The following is a 16,950-nucleotide window of genomic DNA, read 5'->3' on the forward strand; positions in this document are numbered from 1 at the left end:
GAACTTGAAACATTTGTTACTTTTGCCTAATAAATACTTTAACTTCTAAAAAGTATACTGGGTTCTGACTGCAAGTTGGTCATCAGCCTTAAAGAACATACCAATTAAAATTTTGTATTATCACCAGTATCCTCATCTAGAAAAGAGAATGAATAACCTACCTTGTCAAGTTGTGAGGAATAAATGAGATAATACATGAAGAGATCTCAGAACAGAATCTATTGCACAGTAGGGAGTCAATAAATCTAAATAAAAATTTGTTTTCTGGGAAGTCCAAAAGAGTCTTATTGTAAATAGTAATCAATTTGGGGGGAGGAAGAGGAGTTATTTCATAGCACTTACCAGAAGAAAAGAATTCACCATTTATTGAACATCTACTATATGCCTAGAACTGTACTAAATGCTTTCATATATATGAATTCATTTAATTGTCACAATTTCCTGAGGAGATATTATCTGTGATTTTACAGGAGGGGAAAATGAGGTTCAGAAAGTTTAAGGAAATTTTCATAGGTTATACAGTAAAAGTGGAAACGGGTTTCAAAATCTGTTTTTTTTTTGTGAGGAGATCAGCCCTATGCTAACATCTGCCAATCCTCCTCTTTTTTTGCTGAGGAAGACTGGCCCTGGGCTAACATCCGTGCCCATCTTCCTCCACTTTATATGGGACGCCGCCACAGCATGGCTTGCCAAGCAGTGCATCGGTGCGCGCCCGGGATCCGAACCGGTGAACCCCAGGCTGATGCAGCGGAACACGCGCACTTAACCGCTTGCACCACCGGGCTAGTCCCCTCAAAATCTTTATATAATTTCAAAGTCTTATCATTGAAAATATCCACATTCTACACTAGGACAAAAGGTCACCAGAACAAGCATTAGCAAAAGATGATTAAGTAGCTTGCTCAAAACTCACACAGATGGCAGCAGAGGAGTGAATAAAACCTCAGCTTATATAGTACTACTACAACCATTCAACTTAGAAATCAGATGGCCATTTCCCTCATATCACACATCTTTTGAACAGATTTTCATAATATCACAACAGAAGGCTTATTAAAACTCAACCCTTATAAATTAAACTAGGTATTAGCAACTGACAACAATTTTGTACTTACCCATGTGATGAAGAACTCTTGGATCCATCATTTTGGCCATTTGTTGATTCAATTTTGCCATCTGCGACTGGCTCACATTCTTAGACATGTCACCACCTGAAAAAAAAGGTTTTGAGTCCATACAGAATGTAATATAATCAAGGTATCATAGAAAGTTTAAGGAATTGAGTAAATAAAAGGGAAAAAACCACCTATAATTTTATCACTCTAATACATATTTGTACATATTCCTTTCTAACTTTTATCTCAATTATATATATACTTTTGAGAAAGAACAAGTAACATTCTATATTAAGGGACATTTGAGGGACTTGCTTAAGGGCTACAATCTTTGTTAATACTTTTAGTTATACCTGTGAATGAGCCACTAAAAGCAAAACTGTACCCAGTGGTTATTAACAGTAAGCTTTAACAACAGCTGTTTAGTAGTGATATGGGAGAATGCTCAACAGAAACCTGAGTTTAAAGATATGGGTTAATCGGGAAAGAGACTTGATTCTGGTAAACAAATATGAAAGAACGAGTCTGAGAGAACCTGAAGATTTGTATATATTTAAGAAGCTATTAAAAATAATAAAAGGCTTCAGAGAACAGAAAGACAGATAATTCAACTCCATTTATCAATGACTTTCCACACACTTAGTTGACTTGCCACACACTTAGTCCAAGCTCCACAGTAAAAAAGGCAGCCCACGAAAGAGAGGAGAGCATCCTTTAGAGAACAGCTGCTGTGCTCTTAAGAGACAGGAAGCAAAAGAGATCATCAATGCAACAGCAGTGCATAAGTAGAGTTGCTTCAGCAAAATTATTTCAAAGGAATATTAACTCTGGTACTTCTCAGGAGCATTTATGAAAATGAAAATCAAAGCTGCCCCTGATTCTCTGGCTAAAGCTGGCTAATCTGAATAAATTATATGAATTAAGAACTATGAATGAGGGCCGGCCCCGTGGCTTAGCGGTTGAGTGCACGTGCTCCGCTGCTGGCGGCCCGGGTTCGGATCCCCAGCGTGCACCAATGCACCGCTTCTCCGGCCATGCTGAGGCCACGTCCCACATACAGCAACTAGAAGGATGTGCAGCTATGACATACAACTATCTACTGGGGCTTTGGGGGAAAAATAAATAATAAAAATAAATAAAATTATAAAAACAAAACAAAACAAAAAAACTATGAATGAAGGAGAAGATATGTTTTTATAAAACATGATAAAATCTGTGAAAAATTTCATAATTAATAAATATGTGTAAGATGTGCATTCTATATCCATTGGTGATTTATTGTAAGAGTTTGCTTCTGAGGACTTAAAACTTCTAAAAAATAGTAAGTTTGGTGTGACAAGGATGTGTGCCATACCCACTGCCCATTTCATCTTGGTTGTGCCTTTACTGAGTAATCAGTGTTTAGATAAGATCTGACTGATGGATCTGCAGCAGTTCTATCAAGAATAGTACAGGTGGGCCAGCCCCATGGCATAACGGTTAAGTGCTCGCGCTCTGCTGCTGGTGGCCTGGGTTCGGATCCCGGGCGTGCACCGAGGCACTGCTTGTCAGGCCATGCTGTGGCCGCTTCCCATATAAAGTGGAGGAAGATGGGCATGGATGTTAGCCCAGGGCCAGTCTTCCTCAGCTAAAAGAGGAGGATTGGCCTGGATGTTAGCTCAGGGCTGATCTTCCTCACCAGAAAAATAAACAAATAAAATAAAATAAAAAACAGAAAACCAAAAAATTAAAAAAAAAAAAAAAAAAGAATAGTACAGGTCATTTCAGAAAGATGTTAAATTGACATAATGTGTTTATTAATCACTATCTGAAATAGCATGTGATGTTAGGAATTACAACCAATTTTAAACATTTTTGTCTAACTTTTCTTCTTTGTCACAAAAAAGAAAATAGGATATAGCAAGCAAGGAAAATAAGGAAAGTGCCCCAGACAAAAGGTGATAAAAATGTCTGTAAATATTCATCCTTTTTAGAAAGCTGTGCAGTGGTATTGTTCATTTTTGGAACTTGCCTAATCAATATTTTTTGAAATAATATATTCACTTTAATAGTGTTTATAATATAGAAAAAAATTTAAGAGAGGGCTGGGACAGTTAATTAACTCTTTGAAAAAAAAAATTATCAATTTTTTCTTTATACAATACATGGCAAAATAAATTCCAGATGGGATTAAAAAACCTTAAAAATAAAATCAAAACAAGTAGAAGAAAATACAGGTGACTACTATAGTATCAACACGGGAAAGGCTTTTATGAGCACAGAAGAACTCAAAGGAAATGGTAAATAGGCTTGACTATATTAAAAATGAAAACTTCTGTTCATTAAAAAATAAAAATAAAAGGCAAATGAAAAACTGAAAAACATTTGCAGACATAAACCAAGGATTTTAAAGAGTTGTTACAAAGCAATAAGGGGAAAAAAATGGAACATACAGACCAGGAAACTAAGAGGTGATTCATAAAGGAAATTCAAACCAATAAATGTATGAAGAAATGTTAAATTTGCATAGTAATCTAAAAAAACATATATTGAAAAATCATTTGACCACTAAATTGGAAATATTAAATTATTATAAAATTTATTCAGCACCTACTGTGTTTCTCATCAAAAGAGACAAAATCCTTGGCTTCATGGAAGACTGCACAGAAACTGAGGCAAGAACTGATACCAATATAGAAGTAGATGAATCAGCCCAAATAGCCAATGAAGAGGCACTGCACTAAACAAAGATACCCACATAACTGGAATAGCATTCAGTAGTTAAAAGTTATATTTTAAAGAATATTTGACAACATGGAAAAATAGTCATGCTGTATCAGAAGAAAGCACTAGTTGTATCAAATTTTATTTGCGATAAGACCCAAGGGATTCTCTGGCAACTAAAGGTAATGTGTATTTTGAATGTTTTTCTTATACTTTTTTATATTCTCTAAGTTTTCTTTAATATATATTACATCTTCATAAAAATAAAATCATTAAGTATGTTTTTTTTAACTATTAGTGTTTATTATCTGGAATCTGAAAACAGACAAATCACCAATGACATTATAAACCCTGGAAGTACCTGAATATGTAACATGAAATTCAGCAATATATTTTCCAATACTGGCTGTACTCCCTTGCTTTAATTTTTAGTTTCTCAACTTCTTTCTTCCCTTTCAGTGTGTTAACTAATGATGAGCTTGCTCTTTTTCTTACCTTTGAAAAGTCCTTTGATACCTCCCATCTTTTTTACCATCTGTGCAAACTTGGTATATTGTGTCAAAAGTTCTTGAACATCTCTCGTTGACACACCTGATCCTCTTGCTACTCTTTGGATTCTTCCTGGTTGCTTACTAAAAACCTTGGCACCATCGGTACTGTCAAGTTCTGTAGGCAAGGGTCAATTACTTTCACTTACATACAATTAACATTCATTATCAAAGCAGTTATATGCAAATATCTTACACACAGAAAAACAAATATAATGGTCAAACCACCACTAGATTTAACAAATGTTATCATCATCTGCCATGTTTCCATATGATTTTTAAAAATTAAACATGGAATATATTCAAAAGAATATTTATAATATTCATAAGCTATAAAAACAATAGAACAAATACACATGTACTCATCCTACAGTTTAAGTAAAACAGAACATTCTGAAAACCTTTGAAACCCATGTCCACCTTTTACATAACTCATATCCAACCGCTCCTCAGAGCATACACCAGAGGTATAAGGTATATTTCAAAGAACAAAAGTGCTCACCTTAGCTCTAAATAAGTATTAACCTTTAAATCATAAATTTAGGCATATAAGTAAGCAGAAGTAGGTAGGTTCTATCTATAATCAGCAGAATAATTGTTATATTTCCTATAATCAAGTAATTACTACTAGTATTTTAATCCTTTCTGTAACCTAAAGAAGGAGTTAATTCCCTCTAGTGTTTTGATAACTCTTAGAATATGAGGTGCCTTTCTTCTGGCTTTAGTTGCATATAATCTCAGGAACAGGACGGACTTTAGTCAAAATTTCTATTATGTCTGCAATCTCTCTACAACATCCCCCAAGAAGTGGTCATCTAGCCTCAGTCTTAATATCCCCAGGAGAGATGACCCACTATCTAAAATAAGGCAATCTATGCCATTCTACTATACCTGTAATTATGGAAAATCTTTTCACATATTAAAATGAAAAATGAAATAAGTTTGCATGGCACTTGTTCCTGTTTGCTTATGTCTCCTTGCCAGGCACAAAGAATAAGGCTTTCAAATATTTGAGAGCCACCATGACTCCTGGGAATTTTCTCTAGGTGAAAAATATCCAATTCTTTTGACTGTTCCTCTTATAACATGGTTTAGAACCCCATTTATTAACCTGATTTCCTAAATACATCTTTTAATTTGTCTATGCCCTCTAAGCATATTGTCCAGAAGTGAAGTGAAATCCAGGTGAGGTTTGATTACCAATGAAATACAAATAAAGATCAAATTATCTCACAATAAACTTCACAGTCCATTAAAACCTCTAAATCCATTTCATAAACACAGCTTTTAAGCCACATATTCACTACAAAATATTTAGGAAATATGTATCGTATTCCTTCCAAGAGCTCAAATGGAGTGAAAGAAAGAAAATAAGCTAGTAACAGCACATCATGGTAAGCAATATGATGGAATTAAGCAAATAGCAGAGGGAGACATAATTTAGAGAGAAAAGGAAGTCAGGACAGGCTCCATGCTGGTGGTTTCTCCTTAACTGAGTAGTTCTGAAGGACAAGTATGAGATATGTAAAGAAGAGAAAGGAGCAAGGGACATTCCAGGAAGCAGAATGTAAATTCCTAGAATAAATGAAAATAGTTTTGCGTAGAAGGAACCAAGCATGGATAAGAGCTGAGAGATTTAAGAGGATGCAAAAGTAGGTAAGGACAAGATTATAACAGAACTTGTGTGCCAGGCTTAGGAGTTTGGAATTCATCATGATGACAATAAAGAGCCACTGAAAGATTTTGATCCCAGAACTATTTATGTTTAGAAAGACCATTCTTGTGGCAGTGAGGAAGACAGATTGAAAAGAGGAGTCAAAAAATAGAAAGGGGAATGTTAGGAGGCTACTGTAGCAATCCAGGTAAGAAACGATGAGTGTATGAACTAATGCAGGGGATATAGGGATGAAGAGAAGCGGGAAGATACAAGAAATATTTAGGAAGTAGAACTCACTAAATCTGAGGTGATGTTAAGGTTTCCATATTCCACTTGAAGTAGCAAAATACTGATACAAGTAGACTGTGGTAAGTTAAATATGTATGTATATCGTAATACCTAGAGCAACCACTAAGACAACTATTCAAAGAGATATAGTCAAAAAACACTATAGGTACATTAAAATAGAATATTAAGTAATGTTCAAGTAACCCATAGGAAAATAGGAAAGAGAAAACAGAAGAACAAAAATCAGAGGAAACAAATAATAAAATGGCAGAACTAAATCCTAATATATCAATAATATATCAGATAAAAGAGATTATCAGAATGTATTAAAAGAAAAGAACATAACCCAATTACATGCTGTTGACACGAAACTCATAGCTCTTCCTAGAGCTCAGGAAAGAGGTAGTGACTACAAAAAACAATCAGGTAGTAGAAAAAGCACAGATGTGGATGAATTATTCGAAGAAAATGAGCAGAATGAGAAGAAACACCAACTGAGGACAGACCCCTGTAGTATACATTCACTTAAGAGGTGGGCTGAGAAAGAGACTGAGTTAACAAGAAAGGTAAGGGTGAAAGTGGGGAGATGGCATCATGGAAACCAAGGAAAAAAGGTGACTACCAACATCCAAAATTGTGAAGTAAGACAAAGACTGCAAAGCATCCACTGTAGTAGACCAGAAGGTTACTGGAGATCTCTGTATAATCTGTTTCAGGGTAATGGTGGGGACAGAAGTCAGATTGCAGTAGTTTGAGAAGAATACAAACTGTTCTTTTAAGAAACTCAGCTGAAAAGAGACAGAGTAAAAGCAGGAGGGAGACGTAAAGCCCAGAAAATGTGAACTTAAGAATGTTTATATGCTGATGCGAAAAAAGTCAGTAGGTAAGGAGAAACTGGAGATATAGGAAAGGATTTTATTGGTGGAGAGAGGTCCTTGAAAAAGCTTGAAGAATGGTTGGTGGCTGTCATAACCTTATAGGTTAAGTCAGCCAAAGCCAAAGGTTGAAGGAATTCTATGCCAAAAGCCTGTATTTCTTGGTAAATGAGGACAGAGGTCAAGTGGCAGAGCAGAAGGCTGAAAAATGGGTGATAAATGTTTGGCATACACTTGCTAGGTTGAATCAGAAAGGGTGCTAAAAAACTGGGAGAAAGATAAAGGGGTCATGAGACTAGAAATGCTAATGGACTAAGGACCAGATAACAGACCTGGAAATATAGGAGGTAGTGACAACACAGGATTACAGAGACAGAGCAGTGTACTTCTGTAATACTGAAACCTTGAAAGCATCAGAGCACAATAAGTTTGTAAACACTGCTTAAACTATCCCTCTTACAGATTCCCAACTCATATTAGCATATTAGAGCTCTGAGGAGACTTAGAATAAATAAGCTTATTAGTTTTTTTAACCCAGCATTCCCGCAAATTTATTTGCCTACAGAACTCCCCTTTCAAGTTATTTCTATCAACATCATGAGGAACTAGTGTTTTTATCATGGACCTCATTTGGAGAAGCACTGTTCTAGACATTTCTCTCAATGATAAAGTCAATCCAATAATCACAATCCTTTGAGTAAGAGCTTTCAAGCAGCGACAAATCTACCTAACAATAATCCCTCAGTCTAAATTATTCCCCATCTTGTCCACGAGAACACAGTGAAACTTTTAACCTGCTGATACTCAAAACATTGTCCTCCAAGTCAAGTAATCTGCCATCTTACCTTGATCATTCATACTGTCCATTATCGTCATTAATTTCTTTAGCCTTGCCATTGACTCCTGTTCATTGCCTTTGCTCATAAAATCTGTTCCAAAACCAGGGATCATCCCCTAAAACAGACATATTTAAACATAAAATCAATATAGCTAACGATTAACTGTTCAGAATGTTCACATTTAACTACTGGCTTTAATAATGACACTAAGTTTTTAAAGTATCTATTTTTGCCCAAATAGTAAAAATAATTAAAGCAAGTGCATCTATTCTTAGACATTTTAATGAAAAATAAAAGAAGATAGAAAAAAAACCTTTTAGGATAACTAACCAAGATCTGACTGAACGGGCCCATTTTCATGATATTTTGAAATTGTTCATACATGTCTCGCAACGTAAACTGACCTGAAATACAACATAAATGATTCAGATATATTAGAGAATGTACATTTCCATTCAATAAAACTAATCTTTTCCTTAATCACAGGTTCATCTTGAAGCACACTTACCAAATACCCAATCGATTAATATTCACTGAGCAGTTACTATGTGCAAGGTCACAGGATGCATGCAGTAGAGAATATACAGATACACAGACAGATTCTGTCCTAGAGATGCTTACCTTCTACCAAAGAGAAAGGACAGAAACAAACACACAAGAAACTTGAAAACACAGCAGACAAACTATACCCACTAGGATGACTAAAATTAAAAAGCCTGACAACACCAAAAGGTAAAGAGGATGCGGTGCAAGCAGAACTCTCATATATTGCTGGTGAGAATGTAAAATGGCAACAACACTGTAGAAGATTATTTGGAGTTTCTTAAACAGCTTAGCTGTCCATGAACTGGAAAATGGATCGACTGTGGATGAAATACTACTCAGCAGTAAAAGAACAAGCTACAGGTAAGTACCACTATATGGGTGAATGTCAAACACATTATGCTGAGTCAAAGAAACCAGGTAGGGGAAAAGAGGACATACTCTAGGATTCCTCTAATATGAAGTATTTACCCCAAAGGGGAATAACCAAACTTTCTAGAGTAATGGAAATATTCTGTTTCCTGATGGAGTCTGGTTACTGCGCGTTTGTCAAAATTGATGGAATGATATCCTTAGGATCCGAGCATTTCATTATACGTAAATTAACTTCAATTAAAAGAAAAAAAAACAGAGAAGGAATAAGACAAAGGAGAAAAAGCATTTTCTATTTATGTCCTAAAAAAAGATATAAACAGAATAGGTATTTGGGTTTAGGCATTCTGAATTTGAAGTGGCCTTATAATGTTTTAAAAGAAATATAGCAGGCGGCTAGAAATGCAGAATTAAACTGGTAAAGAAGGTTAAGGCTCAAATACATCTTTGGCCATTTTTCAGAAGTGACAACGGAAACTATGACAATATAGGAAATCCACTGTCATGGAACCCAAGTGAAGAGTTTGAAAACAGAAAAGGCAGGTAACACTGTTAAATACTGGGAACCAAGGAAAAAGAGAAAGATCATCACATTTGGAAATTAGGAGGCCCATGGTGACCTCAGAAATGAGTAGAATGTTAGGAGCAGAAGCAAAATGCAGCGACATAAGGAGAGACCTAGGAGTCAGAAAGCAGACTGACTAGGAATATATTACCTACTTTAGTGTGGTAGAAGAAGTAGTGGTAGGGCTATTCAAGTTAGAGGAAGGCAGGGGAAAGAAGCAGGCAATGAAAGATAGATTCATTCATTCAGCAAATATTTACTAAAGACACACTCAGTGCCAGAAACTGTGCAAGATACTGTGAACATAAAAGATGAAAAACACAGCTACGAAACCTACCTTCACCTTCAAGCAGGAAAAACAGACATCAAGTAATTGTGATAACACTACAATAATACAATAATACAACAATTACAGGGTGCAATGGAAACATGGAAGCAGAGGGTTCTAACTTAGTCTAGGGATCACGCAAAATGTCCCTGCAGGAGGACATTTAAGGAAGGAGCTGAAGTAGGAGAAAGAGTTAGCCAGTTTGGCTTGGAGAGAAGAGGGCAGAAGTAGGAAGAAGAGGGGATAGCTGTCTAACAGGCAAAGGGACTAGCAAGAGCAAGGGCCCAGAGGTGGTAGATGGCCAGGTACATTTGAGAAACTGAGAGAAATGCAGCACGACAGGCACATGGAATGCTAAGAACAGTGTCAAAACATGACACGAAAGATAAGAGCTAAATGGTAGAGTCATTTAAAAATATTCCAAGGTAATGGGAAGCTGCTGAAAGATTTAAAGAAAGGCAGTAACGGGATCAGATTTGCATTTCTTAAAGATCATTTTGGCTGCAGTATAAAAATAGATTCAAGGGGAAGAGCCCAAGAAACTGGAATAGCTGTTAAAAGACAGAATAAACAATCGAGGCAAGAGATGAACTTGTATGGTTGCAGGAGCTGGAGAGAGAGGATGGAATGGAGATACTTAGGAAGTAGAATCACTAGGACTAATTGACTGATGGGAAAAGGGGTGGGCAGAGTGAGGAAGGGATAAAAGTCAATGACAACACCCAAGTTTCTGACTGGCAACAAGACAAATGATGTTAACATTCATTGATGATAACAATGGGGTGGGAGGTTGGGATGGGAAGATAAGGATATGTTGAAGTGTCTATGAAACATCCAAGAATAGTCTAATAAACATAAAGATCTGAGTTTGAAGCTCCAAAGAAAGAAAACGGCCTAGAATGACCCCTGAAAAACACCAACATTTAAGAGAGGGGTAAAGACACAGTAGCTGACAAGACGAGTGAGGAGAAGAAGAGGCAGGACAGTATGTGGCCATGGAAATTAAGAGTAAGACCATTTTGAGAAAAACAGAAATGGGCAATAATAATATATGTTGAATGCTTCTGATATTCTGGACATTTTACATACATCAGCTAATTTCATCTTCACAACTCTATGAATAAGATACTTAGTATTATCTACTTTTTACAGATAAGGAAACTGAGGTTAAGTAATTTGAAAAAGTTATATGGATAAAAATAGATCAGGTACAAATTCAGGTATGTTAGATTTAAGAAGCTGAGGTCTTCATCACAACGATATACTTCTCTATAGGAGTGGTCTTCAATGTGGAGTGAAAAAAATATGTGTGTGTGTGTATTTAATCTCATTCTTTTAAATTTCTTTTTATATATTTTATTAGGTATATACATAATTCATAAGTAAACACAGATTAGAAGAGAGCATTCTAATTTACCTTTAACCTGTTTTACTTCAAGGAACCGAATGTAAGCCTCAATTTTAACCTTAAGGCAATTTGATTAAAAGAAAGAAAAACATTCAATTCTACAATTGCTCAGATGTCTGAGATTTAAAAGGATTTGCATATAAATCATTAAAAAAAATAAAAATTTAAAGAATTGACTTTAATAACACATTTATCATTTAAAACAAATAGTGGCTTTATCAAAAAGAATTCAAGGGAAGACATCTAAGATCAAAAGCTTTTCGCCTCTCATATACCATGTTTCAACTTCTCTATAAGTGCTTCATTGTCATCCAACTTCAACTCGTTGACTTTATCTATCAGTCCTTCAATGTCACCCATACCTAGAAGACCCAAAGAAGAAAAATTAACAACTAAGAGTATACCCTGCTTTACATTATACAAAATACACACATACACACATAAAAGCCTGTGAGACAGGCAGGTCAGGCGTTCCTACTACACTTTACAGGTGAGAAAACCAAAGCTGCACAGGCTAAGACAAAGCAGGGACTCCAGCCCAGGGTGAAATGCCAAATTCCACACTCTCCAACTACAATACCTGGAGATATTGCGCAAGTTTCACTGCCACTACCACCGCTGTTACTACAATCACACATTTTTGTATTGTGCTCTAAATCTTTTCCAAAGAACTTTCCATCTAATAGCTCGTTCTACCACTCTAACCACAGGAAGCAGATAACCATCATCCCTATTTTACAGAAGGAAATGATTTTCCTGAACTAGTTAGTGACAGGGTAGGACTAAAAGCCTAATCTGTCCTAAAGATCCATGCTAATTCTTGGAGATTTTTCTATATCCCCACCACTGTACATACCAAGAAGTTTGCTGATGAAAGGCTGTGTTTTGAAAGGTTCAAAGTCATCTATATGTTCCCCTGTACCAATGAAAATAATTGGACTTTTTGTGGCAGCAACTCTGCAAAAAAAAAAAAGAAAACATAAAATAACCTCCAAATGGAAAACAAATTTCTAGCAGATTTCAAAGCTAATCAGACAAAGGTACATAGCTCAAGTTTCTTTCCACTAGTTAAAATAGAACTACATCAGAGAGACTCCAAAATTCTGTTTCCATTTAAACTTCTTTTATAGATCATATTAGGTCCACTATTGGAATATATTTTAAATGATCAATAAGAAATCCATAAATACACACACACTCCCCCCCATATAAGACCAAGGCATAGGACAAAAGCACCAATGATACTTACGCACTGAGTGCACCACCTCCTTTTGCATGGCCATCGAGTTTTGTCACTATTACTGAGGCTACATCTACTTTATCTTTAAAAGCCTTAGCCTGAGCTTCACAAGCCTGCCCAATGGAAGCATCCATCACATAAACAATGTTATCAGGTTGCTAGAAAATTTAAATAGAGAGACACATATTTTTACTGATCTTAAGCAAATTTCCTCATTAGAAACTGTAGAAAAATATATATTATAAGTAATTATTCATTCAATCACTAAATATTTATTGAGGGAGTACTACGTTGTAGACACCATTTAGGTCCTGAGACCAAGAGATGAATAAGAAAATCCTTGTCCTTGTGGGACTTACATTCTAGTCAGAGGAGACAGACACTAAAAGGCAAATAAACATTACAGATGTACAACAATTAAAATGGGGTAGAGAGTATCAGTTTTGAGGCATGGGAGGATTCTTTAGGTACATAGTCAGGGAAGGCCTCTCTGGAGGTAACATTTGAGCTGAGGTCTGAATAAAGAAGAAAAAGTTATGCAAAGATCTGGAGGAACATTCTAGGCAAAGGGAATAGCAGAAATAAATCAGAGAAAAACAAAAAGTAGAAGAGTATGTACTGAAACCAAAATAAATAAAACAGAGGTGAGCTTACGTCCCTTAGCTCTGCTAAACTAGGTCAAAATAATGGCATAACTAAAAAGAAATTTATTAGCATTAACCATTAACCAAAGAATTACTGGCAACACGCCAATGACAAAACATGGGTTCTTAATATCTGCTACAGATTACCTATAAACTGCTTCTTCTCCCCAAGTTATTTCCATCACAATTTTAAAGAGATAGTAAATGATATTTTTAAATGCTTCATTTTCAAAATCTTTCAAAATTCATCGAAAGTAAATGTTTCCAATTTAATTTAAATAATTTACAGAAAGGAAATTCAACAGGTATCAAAGGTTAATTCTTTATTTTTTTGTTACTTTTTCTTATACATCCTAATATGATGATTAAGTGAGAAAGGAAATATTTTTTGATACCTACTCATGAAAATTTCATATTAAATGTAGAGAAGATTCAGTCCTTATCATACAGACACAGGTGCCAAAAATAGAATTAAATTACTTGGAATCTGTCTTACAAGCAAAAAATAATTTATATGGATCAAAAACTCAATCAGGGCTAGTAATTAAATTACCCAAAGTCCTTATAATGTTAAATTGAAAGCTACTTACTATAGCATTAGCAACTTGAAGCATTTCTTCAAACAAAGAGTCTTCTTGTTTATGGCGACCACTTGTATCAACAATAATAATTTCAAAATTTTCATTTTTGAATTTCTCCACTCCTTCCGAGGCAATGATAACAGGATCCATTTCTGTATAGCTATTTAATAACGACAAATGGTTTAATGACAACCACAACAGCAAAACTTCCAAATACTAATAATTTGTAAACTGTTAGTGTACCTTCAATCTATTCTAGATTAGACTAGACATTATGACTAGAAAAAGTCATAATTGGGCCGGCCCCGTGGCTTAGCGGTTAGGTGCACGCACTCCGCTACTGGCGGCCTGGGTTCGGGTCCCAGGTGCGCACCGACGCACCGCTTGTCCGGCCATGCTGAGGCCGCGTCCCACATACAGCAACTAGAAGGATGTGCACCTATGACATGCAACTATCTACTGGGGCTTTGGGGGAAAAATAAATAAATAAAATTATACAAAAAAAAAAAGAGAAAGTCATAATGATCACAATTTCAATTTAGAAGAATAAAATCTAATAAGTATCAAACATAGCAACCTAATTCTAGAGCAGCATGAAGCAGTATCCAGTTTTCCAGTTACAAAACCTGTATGATTCTGCTGAATGTCTTTTCTGAATGAGTTGTGTTTCCCTCAAATTTTTTTTACATTTTCTTTAATAATTGAACTTGAGTTACATAGTGTTTTACATATGCTTTTCCATTTAACACTCTTTTGTAAGCATTTTATAAAACCAGTAAATAGTCTTGTAAAACATGACTTTTAGGCTATACAGCATTCCATTAGATGGCTATGCTATCACTTATTAAATAAATGCCCTACTGTTGGCCATTTAAGGTTTTTCCAATTTCTTGGTATTAAAAATATAGCCAATATGGACAGTACATAATGTTGTTTCTTTGAAATTATTATGACACACTCCTACAAGTTGAATTTGGAGCAAACACTCTGATCATTTAGGCTTTTGATTTTTTTTTTTTTTTCCCATGTGAGAGGGACCAGCCCTGAGCTAACATCCAATGCCAATCCTCGCTTTTGCTGAGGACGACTGGCCCTGGGCTAACATCCATGTCCATCTTCCTCTACTTTATATGGGACACCGCCACAGCATGGCCTAACAAGCGGTGTGTCAGTGCATGCCCGGGATCCGAACCGGCGAACCCTGGGCCGCCGCAGCGGAGCGCGCGCACCTAACCGCTTGAGCCACCGGGCCGGCCCCAGTAGGCTTTTGATTTTTAAAAGGAAAATGTCCTCAATAAAAATTTAATTTCATTTCTATTTCACTACATTTTCACAATTCTGAAAAATCTTTTCAACTTGAAAATCAAGAAATGAGATTGCATTTTAATTTGTATTCTTTTGAATAGTGGCAACTTTTTATACAGATCAATACTGCCAAATGAAAAGACATATAATGTTAACAAAAAAGTTTTTTCCCCAAATCAATAAAAGTTAACAAAAATCAGGTAGGAATACACTTAATAAGAATATATGTGTGATTTAAATGAAGAAATTTACTATACTTAGGGACATAAAAGTTTTTAACAAAAAAGACACAGCAAGTTTCTAAATGGAACTACACAAATATAGTAAAGATATCAGTTCTCCCATAAATTAATTTAACACTGGAGCTACAGTTCAAGTCCCTCCCCAATCCCATTCCCTTCATCTCTCCCAGAGGAAACAATGATCACTAATACTTCACTCCACATACATAATATGTTTTCTAAGTTTACATCAGCAAAAGAGAGATTATTTAATAAATGGTATTGAGAATACTGGCTAAAAACTAACTTTGGCTTTGGCTGGTGGTTCAAGTAATTATCACCTAAATTATATCATTTGCAAATTGTAATCCCTAAAGACAAACTATTCATTATCCTTTGATTTTAAAATCTGTATCAGAAACAGTTCTTATTCAAAGTTCAGAAATAAAACCACACATATACAGACAGCTAATCTTCGACAAAGGAGCTAAGAACATACAATGGAGAAAGGAAAGTCTCTTCGATAAATGGTGCTGGGAAAACTGGACAGCCACATGCAAAAGAATGAAGGTAGACCATTATCTTTCACAAAAGTTACACAAACTTTTCAAAAGTTTCACAAAAATACACAAAAATTAACTCAAAATGGATTAAAGACTTGAAGGTAAGAGGTGAAACCATAAAACTCCTAGAAGAAAATATAGGCAGTATACTCTTTGACATCAGTCTTAGAGGGATTTTTTCAAATGCCATATCTACTCAGGCAAGGGAAACAAAAGAAAAAATAAACAAATGGGACTTCATCAGACTAAAGAGCTTCTGCAAGGCAAAGGAAACTATGAACAAAACAAAAAGACAACCCACCAATTGGGAGAAAATATTTGCAAATCATATATCTGACAAGGGGTTAATCTCCAAAATATATAAAGAACTCATAGAACTCAACAACAAAAAAACAAACAACCCGATCAAAAAATGGGCAGAGCATATGAACAGACACTTTTCCAAAGAAGATATATGGATGTCCAACAGGCACAAGAAAAGATGTTCAACATCACTAATCATCAGGGAAATGCAAATCAAAACTATAATGAGATATCACCTTACATCTATTAGAATGGCTATAATTACCAGGACAAAAAACAACAAATGTTGGAGAGGATGAGGAGAAAAAGGAACCCTCATACACTGTTGGTGGGAATGCAAACTGGTTCAGCCACTATGGAAAACAGTATGGAGATTTCTCAAAAAACTAAAAACTGACATACCACATGACCCAGCTATACCACACTGGGTATTTATCCAAAGAACTTGAATCAACAATTCAGAGAGACTTATGCACCCCTATGTTTACTGCAGCATTATTCCCAACAGCCAACATGTGGAAGCAACCCAGGCGCCCATCGACTAATGAATGGGTAAAGAAGATGTGGTATATATATATATATATATATATATATATATATATATATATATATATAATGGAATACTACTCAGCCATAAAAAAGACAAAACCGTCCCATTTGCAACAACATGGATAGAACTTGAGGTATTATCTTAAGTGAGATAAGCCAGAGAAAGACAAACACCATATGATTTCAGTCATGTGGAAGATAAACAAATACACGGACAAAGAGAACAGATTAGTGGTTACCAGAGGGGAAGAGGGATGGGGGGTGGGCAGAGGGAGTAAAGGGGCACATATATATGTTGACTGA

General features: G+C 35.6%; 1 protein-coding gene across 2 annotated transcripts in view; it reads right to left on the reverse strand.

Annotated features, from left to right (window-relative positions):
- Nucleotides 1-16,950, reverse strand: part of SRP54 (signal recognition particle 54) — a 39,442-nt gene that overhangs the window by 563 nt on the left and 21,929 nt on the right. For both annotated transcript variants that reach the window (XM_004436411.3, XM_004436412.3), the window contains 8 exons: nt 13,716-13,866; nt 12,491-12,639; nt 12,098-12,198; nt 11,517-11,603; nt 8,356-8,429; nt 8,032-8,140; nt 4,314-4,484; nt 1,116-1,211 (listed from right to left, as the gene is read on the reverse strand). In XM_004436411.3, the coding sequence (XP_004436468.1) occupies nt 1,116-1,211; nt 4,314-4,484; nt 8,032-8,140; nt 8,356-8,429; nt 11,517-11,603; nt 12,098-12,198; nt 12,491-12,639; nt 13,716-13,866 (938 nt within the window). The remainder of the gene's footprint in view (nt 1-1,115; nt 1,212-4,313; nt 4,485-8,031; nt 8,141-8,355; nt 8,430-11,516; nt 11,604-12,097; nt 12,199-12,490; nt 12,640-13,715; nt 13,867-16,950) is intronic.

This window comes from Ceratotherium simum, chromosome 3 (genome assembly GCF_057802395.1).
Source record: "Ceratotherium simum simum isolate JZ-2026a chromosome 3, ASM5780239v1, whole genome shotgun sequence".
Taxonomy (NCBI): Eukaryota; Metazoa; Chordata; class Mammalia; order Perissodactyla; family Rhinocerotidae; genus Ceratotherium; species Ceratotherium simum.